Source organism: Mobula birostris, chromosome 20 (genome assembly GCF_030028105.1).
Source record: "Mobula birostris isolate sMobBir1 chromosome 20, sMobBir1.hap1, whole genome shotgun sequence".
Classification (NCBI taxonomy): domain Eukaryota; kingdom Metazoa; phylum Chordata; class Chondrichthyes; order Myliobatiformes; family Myliobatidae; genus Mobula; species Mobula birostris.
The window spans coordinates 25,290,776-25,308,706 of record NC_092389.1 but is presented as its reverse complement, the minus strand read 5'-3'; the positions used below and the strand labels follow the sequence as shown (position 1 = coordinate 25,308,706).

Genomic DNA, 17,931 nt, shown 5'->3' with positions numbered 1-17,931 from the left:
ACAATAATCAGCTCCTTGGTCTTGCTGACATTGAAAACAAGACTGTTGTTGTGGCACCAGTCAGCCAGATTTTCAATCTCCCTTCTGTATGCTGAATCATCACCAGCTCTGATTCAGCCGATGGCAATGGTGCCATCGGCAAACAAATATGGCTTTGGAGCTATGCTTAGCCTCGCAGTCAAAAGTGTAAAGCGAATAGAACAGGGGGCTAAGCACGTAGCCTTGTGGTGCACCTGTGCTGATGTACTGTATATTGTGGGTGTGAAAGCTTATTGGAGACAGTTTATGCCACAGTGAAAGGCTCGGCTTACCATATGAAGCAATTTGGATATCTGCTTAGTCTAGAGCTGGGGGAAAGTTCTTTGTCATAAAACACCCACAGCAGTGACAGTCGCTGTACTGAATTCTCCTGTTTTTGCACTGCAGTCTGGCATTGAATGAATTGACTTTATTACTTACTTCCTTCACATACATTTTCATACACATACAACAATCTCCGTCTAAATGTGCAACTAATAGTAATTTGTAGTAAATAATATTTACAACAGGGCAGTCAGTATAACATAGAAATACAATTGTATCAGCGTGAATTAAACTGTCTGATGGCCTGGTGGAAGAAACTGTCCCGGAGCCTGTTGGTCCTGGCTTTTATGCTACAGTACTGTTTCCCGGATGGTAGCAGCCAGAACAGTTTGTGGTTGGGGTGACTCGGGTCCCCAATGATTCTTTGGGCCCTTTTTACACACCGGTCTTTGTAAATATCCTGAATAGTGGGAAGTTGACATCTATGAATGTGCTGGGCTGTCTGCACCATTTTCTGCAGAATCCTGCGATTGAGGGAAGTACAGTTCCCATACCAGGCAGTGATGCAGCCAGTCAGGATGCTCTCAATTGTGCCCCTATAGAAAGTTCTTAGGATTTGGAGACCCGTACCAAGCTACTTCAACTGTCTGAGTGAAGGAGGTGCTGTTGTGCTTTTTTCACCAAACAGCCAATATGTACAGACCACGTGAAATCCTCGGTGATGTGTATGCCAAGGAACTAAAAGCTGTTCATCCTCTCAACCCCAGATCCATTGATGTCAATAGGGGTTATCCTGTCTCCATTCCTCCTGTAATCCACAACCAGCTCCTTTTGTTTTAGCAACATGGAGGGAGAGGTTGTTTTCTTGATACCGCTTTGTCAGGGTGATGACTTTGTCTCTGTAGGCTATCTAGTTATTATTTGAGATTGGCCAATCAATGTAATATCAACAAACTTAATTGGCAGATTAGAGCTATGGGTGGCGACACAATCATGGGTATACAGAGGGTAAAGGAGGGGGCTTGGGACACAGCCCTGAGGCACACCTGTGTTGAGGGGCAGTGGTGAGGGAGCCCGCTCTTACCACCTGCTGGCGATCTGACGGATAGTCCAAGATCCAGCTGCACAAGGTAGGGTAGAGGCCGAGGTCTCTGAGCTTCTTGTCGAGCCTGGAGGGAATTATGGTGTTGAATGCTGAACTGTAGTCCAAGAACAACATTCTCACACAAGCATCCTCCTCCAGATGTGTAAGGACCTTGTACAGAGCTGTGGCTTTTGTGTCATCTGTCGATTGGTTGTGTCGGTAGGCAAATTGTAGGGGATCCAGTGTGGGTGGTGGTATGCTGCAGATGTAGTCCTTGATCAGCCTCTCAAAGCATTTGCTTATTATTGAGATGAGTGCGACAGGATGCCAGTCATTCAGGCATATTTGCCTTGGTCTTTTTAGGTTCAGGGACAATGGTGGATGTTTTGAAGAAGGAGGGCACTCTACACTGGGAGAGGGAGAGATTAAAAATCTTGGAATGTGTATGTATCTATTTTTAGCTGAATTGAATCAGAATCACATTTGTTATCAGTCATATTTTGTGAAATTTGTTTTGCGGTAGTAGTACAAAGCAATACATTATAAATTATAGAAAAGATATAACAAATGAGGTAGTGCAAAAAGAGAGCAAAAAATAGTGAGGTAATGTTCATGGGTTCATTGTCCATTCAGAAATCTGATAGCGGAGAGGAAGAAGCTGTTCCTAAAACGCTGTGTGTGTGTCTTCAGGCTCCTGTACCACCTCTCAGATGGTACTAATGAGAAGAGGGCTTGTCCTAGGTGATGAGGGCCCTTAATGATGGTTGCTGCCTTTTTGAGGTATTGCCTTTTGAAGATGTCCTCTGTAGTGGGGAGACTAGTGCCAGTAGTAGACTGGCTGAGTTTTCAACCGTCTGCAGCTTTTTCTGATCCTTTGCAGTGGCCCTTCCAAACCAGATGGTGATGCAACTAGTTAGAGTGCTCTCCATGGTACATGTGTAGAAATTTGTTAGTCTTTGGTGACATACTAAATTTCTTCAAACTCCTAATGAAATGTAGTCCTTGGTGTGCCACCTTCATAATTGCCACCCAGGAGCTTGAAGCTGCTCACCCCTTCCATTGCTGACTCCTCGATGAGGACTGGTTTATTTCCCCTTCCTTGAAGTCTGCAGTCAATTCTTTGGTCTTACTGACATTGAATGCAAGGTTATTGTTGTGACGCCGCTTAACCAGCCATCTATGTTACTCATGTACGCCTCTTTGTCATTATCTGAGATTCTGACAACTGTTGTATCATCAACAAACTTACAGATTATGTTTGTGCCTAGCCATATAATCTTGTATGGCATGAATTGTAGAAATACATGAAAGCTTCAGCTGTGTCTGAGAATGGAATGAACATCTATTGCTTTTTACTATAGTATCAAGATGAACAAAGAAATGCAGTATTCTCATTTTGAAATGTCTTCCATTTCCTGGGTGCTTACTCAGTCATCAGCATGAATATTCCCTCACCACAAGTACCAAAGTGGGGCCAGGTTTCTGAGTACTCTGCAATTAACATGAACAGTACATGTTGATCTCTTTGGAACCTGGGACCCAAGACCCATGAACAATGGCGTGGAGACATTCATAGCTCCACAGAGATACTACTGCTATATTACAGTCTGCCTATTAATGATAGTTACATTATCCCCTCCAAAAAAAAGTAATTTCCAATGTCAAGTAATGCTAGATGCCAAAATTTCTGGGCCTCCAATCAACATCAGAGTGGTTCAGTATTTCAAGATGTCTGTATTCTCTCAGTGCAAATATTCCATAAGCCGTTTCTTGACCAACTAATTTTATAAACAAAAGATTTTGCAGATCCTGGAAATCCAGAGCAACATGCACAAAATGTCAGAGGAACTCAACATGTCAGGCAGCATCAGTGGCCAGGAATTCACTGTTGTGGGCCACAACTCTTCCAGAGTTATTCCCTCTGGTCTGGGACTGAAATGTCAACAGTTTATTCTTCTCTACAGATGCTGCTTGACCTGCTGAGTTCCTTCAGCATTTTGTGCTTGTTACAACTAATTTTATATCATGCTGTCCTCATAGCTGCAGCCAAATTGATGAATGAGTGCTCTTTGAATATGAGGGAGGTAGCTGGTTACCATAAAGGATAACTGGCCTAACTTAAGATTGTAGTATCTTATCGTGAGTGGAAGCAATCTAAGCTACCTGCTTGACTGACAACTGCTAAAGCTGCAGAGGTGGGAGCATGGAATTAGTCATCCTAGGGAAGAACTGATAGTTAATCCATGGATAATATGGGCAATTCACTGGCCATGCCATCATTTGATATAGCAATTTACTGATTGCACCTCACTTAGTGTCGTAGCAGACTTAAAGATCATGGCAACAGGTACACAACTGTGACGTGAACAGCTGAGGCTGGGTGGCAGCAAGTTGTGTTTAGTGGCAGAAGTTGGCTGTTTCAAGCCAGCAGTGCACTACTGTGGAATCTGTGACTTCTGCTGTCATGTGGCACCGAGCTGGATGCTGTAGACGATTTATTTTTTAGGTAGGGGTTTTGCTGAAAAGTCCGACTTTAAAGCGCCTTTGGTAATCTGGTGATTCCCCAGGATATTGATTTTGTGGAACTTGGAGGTGGTATTGCCACGAAATGTCAAGCATTTGTTGAGTTGGACTGCCTTGGAGCCATTGCCTAGTGTTTCATGATTCAGATGTTGCCTCTTGAAATGGCATTGTATTTTTGGTGGTACTCCCACAAGTGGTGGGAGGGAATAGACTGTGGTGATGATGAAATGGTGACATTTTTCCAAGTTGGGATAATATACAACTTGGAGAGAAATGTGCAGTTGATGGTGTTCCCATGTACATAAAACCCCACTCGAGGCTGCCTGTTTGGAAGGTGCTATGTGCATAGTGATGGGGAGGGTCATGTTTGGGCCAAACGGATGCTGTGGTTTAGAAGACATGGAATGAGGTGCAGCAAAGAGGGATGTGAAGAAGGTGGTGTATTGGCATACTGTTACTGGTGATCACCATGTGTGAGGGTAATGGAGGCCTGTTCTTCTGTCTGTTGTTGCAGTTCTTCTGAAAGCTTGTTTAAATTAACCAGAGTTGGTGTCTTGGTGTAGGATCATTTTCAAGAACTGTGCATTAAGACCTGAAGAAATGGGGTGGTTTGTTGTGTGGAGAGAGAATGTAGGGGAAATGTTCAAAGTACATGTATGTCACCATATGCTACTGGGAGATTTATTTTCTTTCAGGTATTCACAATACATACAAAAAACACAGTAGAATTAAAGGAAAAACTGCACACAACGAAGACGGGCAAACAACCAATGTGCAAAAGACAAACTGCTCATTCAAAAAAGGAAAAAAAAACGAGTTGCAAAGTTCTTATAAGTGACTTCATAGGTATTGAAATTAGTTCAGTGTTGGGGTGAGTGAAGTTATCCCCTCAGGTTCAAGACCCTGATAGTTGAGGGGTAATAGTTGTTCCTAAACCTAATGGTGTGGGACTTGAAGCTCCTGTAACTCCCTCCTGATGGTAGTAGTGAGAAGAGAGCATGGCTGAGATAGGGGTTTTTGATGATGGATGCTGCTTTCCTGAGACAGCATTCCTTGTAAATGTGCTCAATGATGAGGAGAGCTTTAACTGTGATAGACTCAGCTGTATCCACTACTTTTTGTAGGCTTTTCCATTCAAGAGCACAAGGCTGTGATGCAACCAGTCAGTATACTCTCCACCGAGCATCTGTAGACGTTCTGTCAAAGTTTTACATGACATGCTAAATCTGCGCAAGCCTCTAAAACTAGAGGCACTGCTATGCTGCCTGTATAATGTCACTTGCATGCTGGACCCAGAACAGATCCTCTGAAATAATGCTGGGGAGTTGCTGACCTCTCCACCTCTGATATTCTGATTAGCACTGACTCATGGACTTCAGGTTTCTTCATGCTGTAGTCAATAATTGGCTCCTTGGTCTTGCTGACATTGAAAGGTTGTTGTGGCACCACTCAACTAGATTTTCAATCTTCCCTCGATATGCTGATTCGTATCTCCTTCGGTTCTCCCAATGATAGTGCTGTCGTCAGCAAACATAATATATGGCAATGAAGCTACACTGAACCTTACAGTCATGTGTAAAACAAGTAGAGCAGAGGACTAAGCAAACAACCTAGTAGTGTGCCTGTGTTGAGGTGATTGAGGAGGTGTTTTGCAATCTGAACTGACTGGTCTACAAGTGAGGAAGTCAAGGATCCAATTGCTCAGGGAGGTATTGAGGCCAAGGTCTTGGAGCTTATTAATTAGTTTTGAGAGGATGATAGTGCTGAATATACCAGAACATTTTCTACCTAGCAGTGTTAAATCCTGAAGTTCCTGCTGATATCTCTGAGTGATACTGTAGCAGTGTGCTACACACAGCGCTAGAATAACCACACGGAGTCGGTGAGTTAGAGTTGCGATGAAAGAGATTTATTCAGACTTCGCGGCCTGCTTTAAAGCCTTCCCGTTCCCGCCCTCCCTGGGGCGGGACTGCTGTGGGGAATGCATATTCCCAGAACCTTTCCGCGCGCGGGATTTTCCCCCTGCTGGTGAAGATGGCATGGCGCCCTTTTTGGGGCTGGCCCTCTGCCTGCGCGTGCTGTTGTGAGCCGGTTCGTGGGTGCCAGAAAGTGGGTCGCCACATAACCCCCCCCCCCTGCAGAACCGGCGATACCTCCCCCAATGTCCACGGTCTGGATTGGCCTCTGTTTGGGAGGTCTGCCCCTGTGCCGCGGTGCCTGAGCCTGGACCAGCTGCGCCAAGTCCACATGGGCCGGTTTGAGTCGGTCCACCGTGAAAACCTCCTCTCTCCCCCCAATGTCCAGCACGAACGTGGACCCGTTGTTCCTGATCACCTTAAACGGCCCCTCGTAGGGCCACTGTAGCGGTGCCCGGTGTCCGCCCCGTCGTACAAAAAGAAACATACAGTTCTGCAGGTCTTTGGGTACGCAGGTCGGGCTCTGTCCGTGCTGTGAAGTGGGGATGGGGGCCAGGTTACCGAGCCTCTCCCGTAGTCTGTCCAGGACTGCTCTGGGTTCTTCCTCTTGCCCCCTTGAGGCTGGTATGAACTCTCCTGGGACGACCAGGGGTGCGCCGTACACCAGCTTGGCCGACGAGATGTGCAGATCCTTCTTGGGCGCTGTGCGGATTCTGAGCGGGACCCAGGGAAGTTCGTCCACCCAGTTAGGCCCTTCCAGGCGGGCCATGAGAGCCGACTTCAGGTGACGGTGGAAACGCTCCACTAGTCTGTTCGACTGTGGGTGGTAGGCAGTTGTGTGGTGTAGCTGAGATCCTAAAAGGTTGGCCATACCTGACCACAGACTGGAGGTGAACTGGACGCCCCTGTCGGAGGTAATGTGGGCCGGTACCCCGAAGCGGGCTACCCAGGTTGCGATCAGTGCTCGGGCTCAGGATTCGGAGGTGGTGTCGGTGAGCGGGACTGCCTCTGGCCATCTGGTGAACCGGTCTTTCATAGTTAGGAGGTACCGCGCTCCTCGTGACACTGGCAGGGGCCCCATGATATCCACATGGATGTGGTCGAACCTCCGGCGGGTGGGTTCGAACTGCTGCGGCAAAGCCTTGGTATGCCGCTGCACCTTGGCCGTTTGGCACTGCATGCATGTTTTGGCCCATTCACTGACCTGTTTACGCAGTCCATGCCACACGAACCTGTTGGCGACCAGCCGGACGGTTGTCCTGATGGAGGGGTGCACTAAGTTGTGAATGGACTCGAAAACCCGCCGGCACCAGGCTGCTGGGACGACAGGGCGGGGTTGGCCGGTAGCTACGTCACATAGTAGGGTCCTCTCACCTGGGCCTACGGGGAGGTCTTGGAGCTGCAAACCGGAGACTGCAGTCCTGTAACTGGGGATCTCAGCGTCTGCCTGCTGTGCCTCTGCCAGCGCTGCATAGTCCACCCCCTGGGACAGGGCCTGTATGGTAGGTCTGGATAGTGCGTCTGCCACGACGTTGTCCTTTCCAGAGACATGCCGGATGTCCGTCGTGTACTCGGAGATGTAGGACAGATGTCGCTGCTGGCGGGACAACCAGGGGTCGGACACCTTCATGAACGCAAAGGTAAGCGGTTTGTGGTCTGTGAACGCGGTGAAGGGCCTACCTTCTAAGAAGTACCTGAAATGCCGGATTGCCAGGTATAGTGCCAATAGCTTCCGGTCGAAAGCACTGTATTTGAGTTCAGGTGGTTGTAGGTGACTGCTGTGTTGGATGCGTCCACCGTGAGGGCAGTAGGAATGTCCGTTCTGGGGTGCACTAGCATCGCGGCGTTTGCCAAGGCCTCTTTGGTTTTAACGAAAGCGGTTGTGGCCTCTTTGTCCCAGGTAATGTCCTTGCCCTTACCCGACATTAGAGTGAACACGGGGCGCATGGTTCGGGCTGCTGAGGGGAGGAAACGGTGGTAGAAATTCACCATACCCACGAATTCCTGCAGGCTTTTGATTGTGTTGGGTCGGGGGAAGTTGCGGACCGCGTCTACCTTGGCGGGCAGCGGGGTTGCCCCGTCTTTAGTAATCCTGTGGCCCAGGAAGTTGATAGTGTTGAGTCCGAACTGGCATTTGGCTGGGTTGATTGTAAGGCCGAATTCGCTCAGGCGGGAGTAGAGCTGGCGGAGGTGGGACAGATGCTCCTGACGACTACTGCTGGCTATGAGGATGTTGTCCAAATAGATGAATGCAAAGTCCAGGTCGCATCCCACCGCGTCCATTAGCCGCTGGAACGTCTGTGCGGTGTTTTTTAGACCGAACGACATTCAGAGGAATTCGAAAAGTCTGAACGGGGCGATAGCTGTTTTGGGGATGTCGTCCGGATGTACAGGGATTTGATGGTATCCCCAGACGAGGTCTACCTTGGAAAAGATCCTTGCGCCGTGTAGGTTTGCTGCGAAGTCTTGAATGTGCGGCACAGGGTAGCGGTCTGGCGTTGTAGCCTCGTTCAGTCTGCGGTAGTCACCGCATGGTCTCCAGCCCCCCGTTGCCTTGGGCACCATGTGAAAGGGGGAGGCCCATGGGCTGTCGGACCGTCGTATGATCCCCAATTCCTCCATCTTCTTGACTCCTCCTTCGCCAGTCGGAGCTTGTCCGGGGGAAGCCTTCGAGCACGGGCGTGGAGGGGTGGTCCCTGAGTCGGGATGTGGTGCTGTACTCTGTGCCTGGGCATGGCTGCCGTGAACTGCGGTGTCAGTACTGATGGGAAATCCGCCAGGACCCTGGTGAATTCGTCGTCGGACAGCGTGATGGAGTCCAGGTGTGGGGCTGGCAACTGTGCTTCACCCAGGGAGAACGTTTGAAAAGTCTTGGCGTGGACTAATCGCTTCCCTTGCAGGTCGACCAGCAGGCTGTGGGCTCGCAGAAAATCCGCCCCCAGGAGTGGTTGGGCCACGGCGGCCAATGTGAAGTCCCACGTGAACCGGCTGGAGCTGAACTGTAGCCGCACCGTGCTGGTGCCGTAGGTTCGTATTGTGCTGCCATTTGCGGCCCTCAGGGTGGGTCCCGGTTCTCTGTTGCGGGTGTCGTAACTCGTTGGAGGTAAGACGCTGATCTCCGCTCCGGTGTCGACCAAAAAGCGGCGTCCCGACTGCTTGTCCCAGACGTACAGGAGGCTGTCCTGATGGCCAGCCGCCGTAGCCATCAGCGGCGGCTGGCCCTGGCGTTTCCCGGGAATTTGCAGGGTGGTCTGCAGCGGCGGGCCTCTGTGCCCCACCGCTGGTGGTAGAAACACCATTGTTCGTTGGGCTCCTCACTCCCGTCGCCGGGTTTTGTAGGGTCTGCTGCCGGGCCTGGTCTGGTCTGTAGTTGGGCACGCGGCTTGGTGATCTGTGCGACGGATGCCCCTCTCTCTTTCCTGGCATTCCACAGCACATCTGCTCGGGCCGCCACCTCCTGGGGGTTGCTGAAATCTGCATCGGACAGCAGCAGGCATATGTCCTCGGGCAGTTGCTCTAGGAACACCTGCTCAAACATGAGGCAGGTTTTGTGTCCTTCAGCCAGGGCCAGCATCTCGTTCATTAATGCTGATGGCGGCCTGTCTCCCAAACCATCCAGGTGCATTAAGCGGCGTGCTCGTTCGTGCTGTGAGAGTCCGAAAGTCCTTATGAGCAGGGCTTTGAATGCTGTGTATTTGCCGTCCTCCGGGGGCGACTGTATAAACTCCTCAACTTGTGCAGCTGTCTCCTGGTCGAGTGAGCTCAGCACGTAGTAGTAGCGAGTGGACTCCGAGGTTATCTGCCGAATGTGGAATTGTGCTTCTGCTTGTTCGAACCATAATTGGGGTCATAGCGTCCAGAAGCTTGGCAGTTTTAACGAAACTGTGTGAACAGACGCAGTGTCGGTCATCTCTGGTCCAAATATCGTTTGGGCCGTCGGGGTCACCAATTGTAGCGGTGTGCTACAAACAGCGCTAGAATAACCACACGGAGTCGGTGAGTTAGAGTTGCGATGAAAGAGATTTATTCAGACTTCGCGGCCTGCTTTAAAGCCTTCCCATTCCTGCCCTCCCTGGGGCGGGACTACTGTGGGGAATGCATATTCCCAGACCCTTTCTGCGCGCTGGATTTTCCCCCTGCTGGTGAAGATGTCCTGGCGCCCTTTTTGGGGCCGGCCCTCTGCCTGCGCGCAGCTGGTTCGTGGGTGCCAGAAAGTGGGTCGCCACAATAATATTTTTAAAAAAATGCTTTGATTTAAAAAGTTGTAGGCCTTGCTTGCATTTCTGAATATAAAGAGACAACTCAACAATGCTCTCTGGGCGCTTCTTGAACCTGCACATTCCAAGGCAAGTACCAACGGAGCCATGTTAACAATTAAGCTAGCAGCTGCTACCTTGTGTCTCAATAACTGCCATAATCAGCCCCAGCCCTATTAAAAATAACTGATTTACGAGCAAAATGTGATCTAAAGATAGCCTGCATCTCAACAGTGTGTAGCCATACCATTAGTATTAAATTTGATTCATTCATGGCATGAGGAGGCAAAGTCTGGCAGTTATTGCTAAATTCTAGTTAAAAGCATTGCCCTACAAATGGAACCAAGGGGTGGCCATGTAACCTAGTCCAGCTTTGGCATTCAGTATCATGTCTGTCTGATCCATTTTGTTGCTTGTTCCCATAAACTGGTGATTCCCTTTGTATTTAACATGTCTTTTTCTCTTATCCTTTAATATCTATTAATAGTAGAGAGTTAGGTAGAGAGTTCCCAGGAATTGCAGCCCTCTGTATAACCAAAAAAAATTCTCATTTCGGATCTAATGATTGTTCCATGCCTTGACATAATGCATGCAGTACTGATTTCCCAGCGAGTAGAAATGGTATCTCAGTATCTTGTCCTGCCATTCTTTCTTGTAATCAATGCAGGCTTCTCATTCTTCTAAATTCCATTGAAGACAGTTTGTCTATTTTATAGGATAGTCCCCTACCCCAACTGAGTTCCACAGATTCAGTGCAAGTGTATTCTTTTGGTTTATAGATTAAAATGATACACCAATGAGTGCTTGCTAAAGCACCATACAATCTCAGCAAGACTTTCTGGCTTCTGTGCTCCCAACAGTAAGTGCCAACTACCATGGTCCATTCCAATTCCTTGTGTAGCTGCATGTTTACTTTCTGTATTGCATGAACTACACCAGCCCAAGAGCTCCCTCGACAACATTTGCTCTTTACTTTTCAGTTAAAAATTATTGTAATGCAATAAATAATCAGTCCCTCTATTGTGGTCACATCTTGGTCAAATGGCAAGGGATGACCGACCTCGTCTGAAGGACGTTGGTGTGCCAGGTGGATTTTTTAAACAATCTGTTCGTTTCATAGTTTTACTAGCTTTTTATTCTATTTTATTTAATTATTTTTAATTTTCTAGTTGTCATTGGGATTTGAACTTGTATCTCTATTATATCCACATACTGCAATCCTCATCCAATATTTCAATATCTATAGCATAATACCTCATAAATCAGTATTGAACATCTACTTTTGAAGTCCTGACTTAGGTAATTTGAAGATAAAAGCTAGAATGCATTTGAAGTTGCTCAATTTTTGGCCAGCTGGAAATTGGTATGCGTTTGAAAGGACACTGTAAAATTTTTTTGGGGGGAGGGGGGATAAGACTGTGGACAGAGTCATGAATTTTGAGATTTAAGTATAATAAAGGGGGCACTTCTGCCATATCAACTGTAACCAAAACAAGGTAGTGATAATAAGTACGTTCCTCCCCGTGCTTTATTTGATGCCTTGGGCAGCAACCTTGCTGTTTCTTGACACTCAACCCAGCGCAGGTGGAACTCGTGCAAGGAACCAGCCAGATTCGAACCCAGAACCTCTTGTTCCAATGTCTGGGTGCAGATACCACTGCACCACTGGCACAGACAGTGATAATAACAATTGGGTATGATAATATTAATTTGAGTGGATAACTGTGAAGTAATAAACTTGTGCAAGGTTGAATCCTACCTTGGTGGTCCCAAGGTGATCTCGGGTAGAATGCGGGTGAAGAGCAAGAATCAATAGTGTGTCATTGAGTAATATTTACCGTCACTTTTTCTTGCTACTTTTTTTAGACTGCCTTTTTTTTGGGCACACTGGAAGGAATCAGTTCCCTAGGCCTTGCTATATATGATGTAATGTATGTCATACTTTTTATACATTTTATGTATTACTTAAGTCTGATTTGTTAGTGGACAAGTATAGTGTTCTGTGTAACCACATGTAAACTGAAAAAATCAACCATGCTTTCAAGATTTTACCAAAATGTATTGTGCACCATAAAGGGAAATAAAACCTTAGATCACGTCTACACAGATGTGGCTAACACTTACAAAGCCACTACCCTCCCCCACCTGGGACAGTCTGACCATCTTTCATTGTTTCTGCTTCCTGAGTATAGCCCAGTCACTAAATGTGTGAAACCCACAATGAAGACTATTAAGATCTGGCTGGAGGGTGTTGACTCTGCTCTTCAGCACCAATTCCAGCACACAGACTGGAGCGCGTTTGCTGCCTATGCCACTACAGATTCTCAGATTAACATTGATTTATATACCAACTCTGACCTTGAGCATATCAACAAGTGTGTAGATAGAGTGACATCACTAAAACAAATAAAAGTTTTCCCCAGTCAGAAACCATGGATGAACAGAGAGGTTCACCTCCTGCTCAAAGCCAGAGATTCAGTCTTCAGGTCCGGAGACCAGGAGCCTTACAGCTCAGCCAGGGCCAACCTGAGGAGGGAAATCTCTGGGGCTAAACACACATACAAACAGAGGATCAAGGAGTATTTCAACTCCTCGGACCCCCGGCACATGTGGCATGGTATACAGATTATTACAGACTACCTAGTACTGTGCCCCCTTCCAGTTCTGTTTCCCTCCCTGATGAGCTCAATTACTTCTATGCTTGCTATGACCGAGAGAACAAGGAGGTCACCCTCAAAGTGGATCTCCCACCTGGTGAACTGCCTCTCTCACTTTCCACCTCCGATGTTTGTGCCACCCTGAGCAGGGTGAATATATGGAAAGCAGCTGGTCTGGATGGAACACCTGGCTGTGTGCTCAGAGTCTGTGCAGGGCAGTTGGCCAGGGTCTTCACGGACATTTTCAATCTGTCCCTGGTCCAGGCAGTTGTCCCCACAAGCTTCAAGATCGCCACCATCATGCCAGTGCAGAAGCATTCCACTGCCACGGACCTGAATGACTTCCACCCAGTTGCACTCCACCCCCCCCCGCCCTTCATTGCAAAGTGCTTTGAGAGACAGGTTCTATCACATCTGAAATCTTGTCTGCCCACTACCCTGGACCCCCATCAATTTTCCTATTGCACCAACAGGTCTACAGGGGATGCCATCTCCACGGCACTTCACTCTGCTCTGACCCACCTTGGACAGCCCCAACTCTTAGGTCAGAATGCTGTTCATTGACTTTAGTTTGGCATTCAATACTGTGTTCCCTTCCAAGCTGATCGCCAAACTTCGCCAGCTTGGTATCACCTCAACCCTCTGCAATTGGACCTTGGACTTTCTGACAAACAGACCCCAATCTGTTAAGTTAGACAATCTCTCCTCCTCCATTCTCACCCTGAACACCGGTGTGCCTGAAGGCTGTGTGCTGAGCCCTCCTCTGTACTCCCTTTTCACCTATGACTGTGTTCCTGTACATGGTTCTAACTCCATGATCAAGTTCGCAGATGACACCACGGTGGTTGGCCTGATCAGAGGGGATGACGAGACGACCTACAGGGACGAGGTCCAGCACCTGGCCGTGTGTGTGCCGACAACATCCTGGCCCTTAACACCCAGAAGACTGAGGAGATCGTTGTGGACTTCAGGCATACTAGGAGCCACACTCATGTCCCCATCTACATCAACAGAGCTGTAGTGGATGATCCGATGATCTCACCTGGTCCCTGTACTCCTCCATCCTGATCAAAAAGGCGCAACAGTGCCTTTATTTCCTGCAGAGCACGAAGAAAGCTCACCTCTGTCCCAGGATACTGACGGACTTTTACCGCTGTACCATTGAGAGCATACTCACCAACTGCATCTCAGTGTGGTATGGTAATTGTCCCGTATCAGACTGCAAAGCACTCCAGCGTGTGGTGAAAACTGCCCAGCGGATTATCGGCACCCAATTGCCCACCATTGAGAACATCTACCATAAACGCTGCCTGGACAGGGCAAAAAGCATTATCAAGGATGCATCTCACCCTAACCATGGACTTTTTACTCTTCTCCCATCTGGTAGGCGCTACAGGAGCCTCCGCTCCCACACCAGCAGGCACAGGAAGAGCTTCTTCCCTGAGGCTGTGACCCTACTGAACCTCACATCACAGCGCTAAGCAGTATTGCACCCATATTATACTGTCTCAGTACGTTTATATTTGTATGCTGTAGCACTTATTCGTAGATATCTTGTAAATAATACTATTCTTTTGCACTTCTGGTTAGATGCTAGTTGCATTTCATTGGCTTTGTATCTGTACTCGGCACAATGACAATAAAGTTGAATCTAATCTAAAATGTGCATAACAGACTTTGAAGTCACTAATTGTTACATTACCTACAATTTTATATTTAATGTATTGTTTGTCAATACATTGTATCAATTTAAAAATACTTGCACTTGTATAACCAGAGGATGTTGGCATATCTCTTTGAAATTTCTCTCTACTCGTTTTCTTTTGAACAGAGATGAGGAAGCTTTTCATAATAACCTACATACAAACACTTTAATTGCAATGTTTACACTACAGTGACAAATCATCTAAGCGTTACTAGAGTAAAGACAGGTATGTTTTTGTATATGGAAGTGCAGAGCTCTGCACTTGAAATGTTTCCTGGCCTTTTGTCTTTGAAGTCATGGTGGGTCTTGGCAAGCATTTTCTGAGGCATTCTTGTACAGGAACTAGCTGTTGCATTGAACAGATCCATTTGTGGTATCCTGCTCTATATAATAACGGCAAATTCTATTTAGTAGCTCTCCAACTGTCACGCATTTTGAAGTAAACATCTGTTTTTGCTAGTTGGAAGTCTGGAACCTGGCTACTTAGCTCCACTGGCTTCAAGTCCACAATAGCTTTCTCAGAAATATGCCAGTAAGAGTACCCTTTTTTTTTAATGTGATCTTTCTAGGCACAGTGTCTGAAGGGCTTTTGCACTTAAAAATGCATGTATGTTGAGATGAGTTACTCATAGCTTTGAATTCATAGTTGTGTTGTCAGTACTGAGTCAATTTTTGAGAAAGGCAAATAACCAGTAAGTACTTATTTATTGCTCTCAATAAATAAGCTCCCAGTACTGCACTTCAGGAAACAAACTAAGTTCTGTTCCGTGCTTGGAGCTCTTCTGTCACTTATGCAAGTGATTGTCTGCCATTACCACGGTATAACACTGTGGTAGGTGTGATGTTCACAGGAGAATTATTATTTTTTTGTTTCCTTGCTGTGCATTAAATAAGCAAAAGTGATTTGACTGAATCAATTTTTGTTCAAAAAATGAATCAGAGGGGTTGGTTGCGATTGTTATAAACCAAGAACAAGAAGGAAAGCATGCTTGATCAAGAATTGGTGATCAAGTATAACTTTTTTTGGATTTGGGCTCAGTGGGAAGAAGAAAAATAAGGGCAGCACAGTAGCATGGTGGCTAGTGTAACACTATTAGAGCGCCAGCAGCCCATGTTCAATTTTGCTGCTATTTGTATGTTGTAAGGAGTTTGACCGTGTCCTCTGGGTTGGCTTCCTCCCACATTCCAAAAGGGAGGTGTGTGTGTGTGGCCAAATATTTTCATTCCAATTCCTGTTCCAGCATGTTGGTCTATGGCCTCTTTTTGTACCAAGATGAGGCTACCATCAGGGTGGAGGAGCAACACCTTGTACTCCGTCTGGGTTGCCTTCAACCTGATGGCATGAATATCAATTTTTCCTTCCAGTAAAAATAAGTTTTACCTTCCCCTCCTTCCTTTTTCTATTCCCCACTCTGTCCTCTTACCTCTTCTCACCTGCCTATCATCTCCCCCTGGGTCTCTTCCACCACCACCCTTCCCTTACTCCTATGGTCCACTCTTCTCTCCCATCAGATTACTTCCTCTCCAGCCCTTTATCTTTCCTACCCACCTGGCTTCACCTGTCACTTCTAGCTGTCTGCCTTTTCCTCCCCCCACCTTTTTATTCTGGCATCTTCCCCCTTCCTTTCCAGTTCTGCTGAAGAGCCTCAGCCTGAAATATAGACTGCTTATTAATTTCCATAGATGCTGCCTGACCTGCTGAGTTCCTCCAGCATTTTGTGTGTGTTGCTTTGGATTTCCAGCATCTGCAGATTTTCTCTAGTGTTTATTAGTAGTTAATTGGTCACACGGGTGTAATTGGGTGTCAGTGGTGTGGGGGTGGGGACTCATTTGGCTGGAAGGGCCTGTTACTGTGTTCTATCTCAAAATATTTTTTCAAAAATTCTTCAGTTTTGGGGTTCTGAGAGAGATGAGATTTCAATTTAGTTTCTGCATGTTACTTTAACACTGCTTTTAAGGTCTGACTTATTTTCATTCCTATACAGACTCTAAAGAGGTGCTATAGTCGAGTGAAGGAACGAGGTCGGGGTAAGAGAACCTGTAACTATACATTTCAGCAGCTGGAGCAGGTCTTCGGACGTGTGCCTGTTGTGTGGGAGCAACACGCCTATCAGCCTGTTCTTATTGACAGCAGTGGACTGTACCAGGACGCAAAACCAGGCACTATTAATTTGGAAGAAAGCCGGGAGGTGCAGCCAACCGAGTTGGAAGATTGGGGAAACCAAAAACAAGACTTGCTTATCAAGCAGGAGCTGCTCATGAATCAGAAGCAGGAACTACAGTCCTACCAGAGACAAGATCTCTCTGTATACCAGGACGCAGATGAGGATGTGGGTGAGCAACTTGTTGGCTTTGTACTTTAGAATAACTAGAAAATCTTGCATCAGTGGGATCTCTGGCATTTGAAATGGTCTGCCTTTGTGGTAGATTTAATGGTCTTGTATGGCAACGAATTATGTATTTTTACTGCAGTCATGCATTTTTTCCCCCAGTGATATCCAATCATTGTCTGTGGATGTAAATAATTATCCATAGCTCTGAACACTTGGGTCACCTATAGTGTTCGTGACCCTATCAGTGTCATCTTTATATAAAGTATCAGTGTTAGAGCTTGCTTTCTTTACTGAGATCAGCTATCTAAGCATTTGGCGATTTAACTAAAATGTGATCTTGTTCCCATTTGTGAAGGTTCACATACAAAAAAAATTGTGATTTGGAAGTCCAATTATCTCTTTATTCTTGCTTCAAATTGTTTATGGGAATTATCAGGATATAATTGGTACAGACTCATTCAGCGTTTATTGATAGCTTAACATGTTTGCAAAATGTTTAAGAACTTGACAATGCACACAAAATGAGATGCAGTCAGTGGGTTCTGATATATTGCTAAGCTGACCCAATGCATTTGTCGGACTTTGAGCCTGATTGTTTTCAAAGATCAACCTGAAGCTACCCTTTGATTGCTGAGCTTTATTAATGTTGCGTTCTAAAATTCATCAATCAGATATTCAGGTTGATTTACTTAAATCTTCATTAATATTGTGGTTACTATCTCTTTTCTTACCAAAATCAAAGTTATAGTCTTCTGTTATTGAATGACCAATTGTCTCTATGGTCTAACTTAATTTAGATACTCCAATAAGTTCCTCTTTGAGACAGCTGCAAGTCACAACTCTGCAACCTAGTTCTGGCTATACAGGACTTTGCCTCTAACACCATTTCAAAAAGTAATTAATATCATAATTGGCAGTCTACCATTATGCTTAATGGATTTTGTGTGTGAGAGATTTCACTGGTTGCAGCTGCTATCTCTTCAGTAATTGGCACCTTTAAGATTGCTGCATGCTACTTGATTGCTCTTCCTAACCTATTGAAGGCAATGAAAGCCAGCACTGGGAGCCACCAATGTGAAATTTTATCTTGTGCAAAAATCAAAAGAGGACAAGTACAGCTTTCTTTCCTATTTTCCTATCATCTTCTCCTAATT

At 46.4% G+C, this 17,931-nt stretch overlaps 1 protein-coding gene across 2 annotated transcripts in view; it reads left to right on the top strand.

Annotated features, from left to right (window-relative positions):
• Positions 1 to 17,931, top strand: part of LOC140185102 (myb/SANT-like DNA-binding domain-containing protein 2) — a 52,595-nt gene that overhangs the window by 5,032 nt on the left and 29,632 nt on the right. For both annotated transcript variants that reach the window (XM_072238360.1, XM_072238359.1), the window contains exon 2: positions 16,430 to 16,778. In XM_072238360.1, coding sequence (XP_072094461.1) covers positions 16,430 to 16,778 — 349 coding nt within the window. The remainder of the gene's footprint in view (positions 1 to 16,429; positions 16,779 to 17,931) is intronic.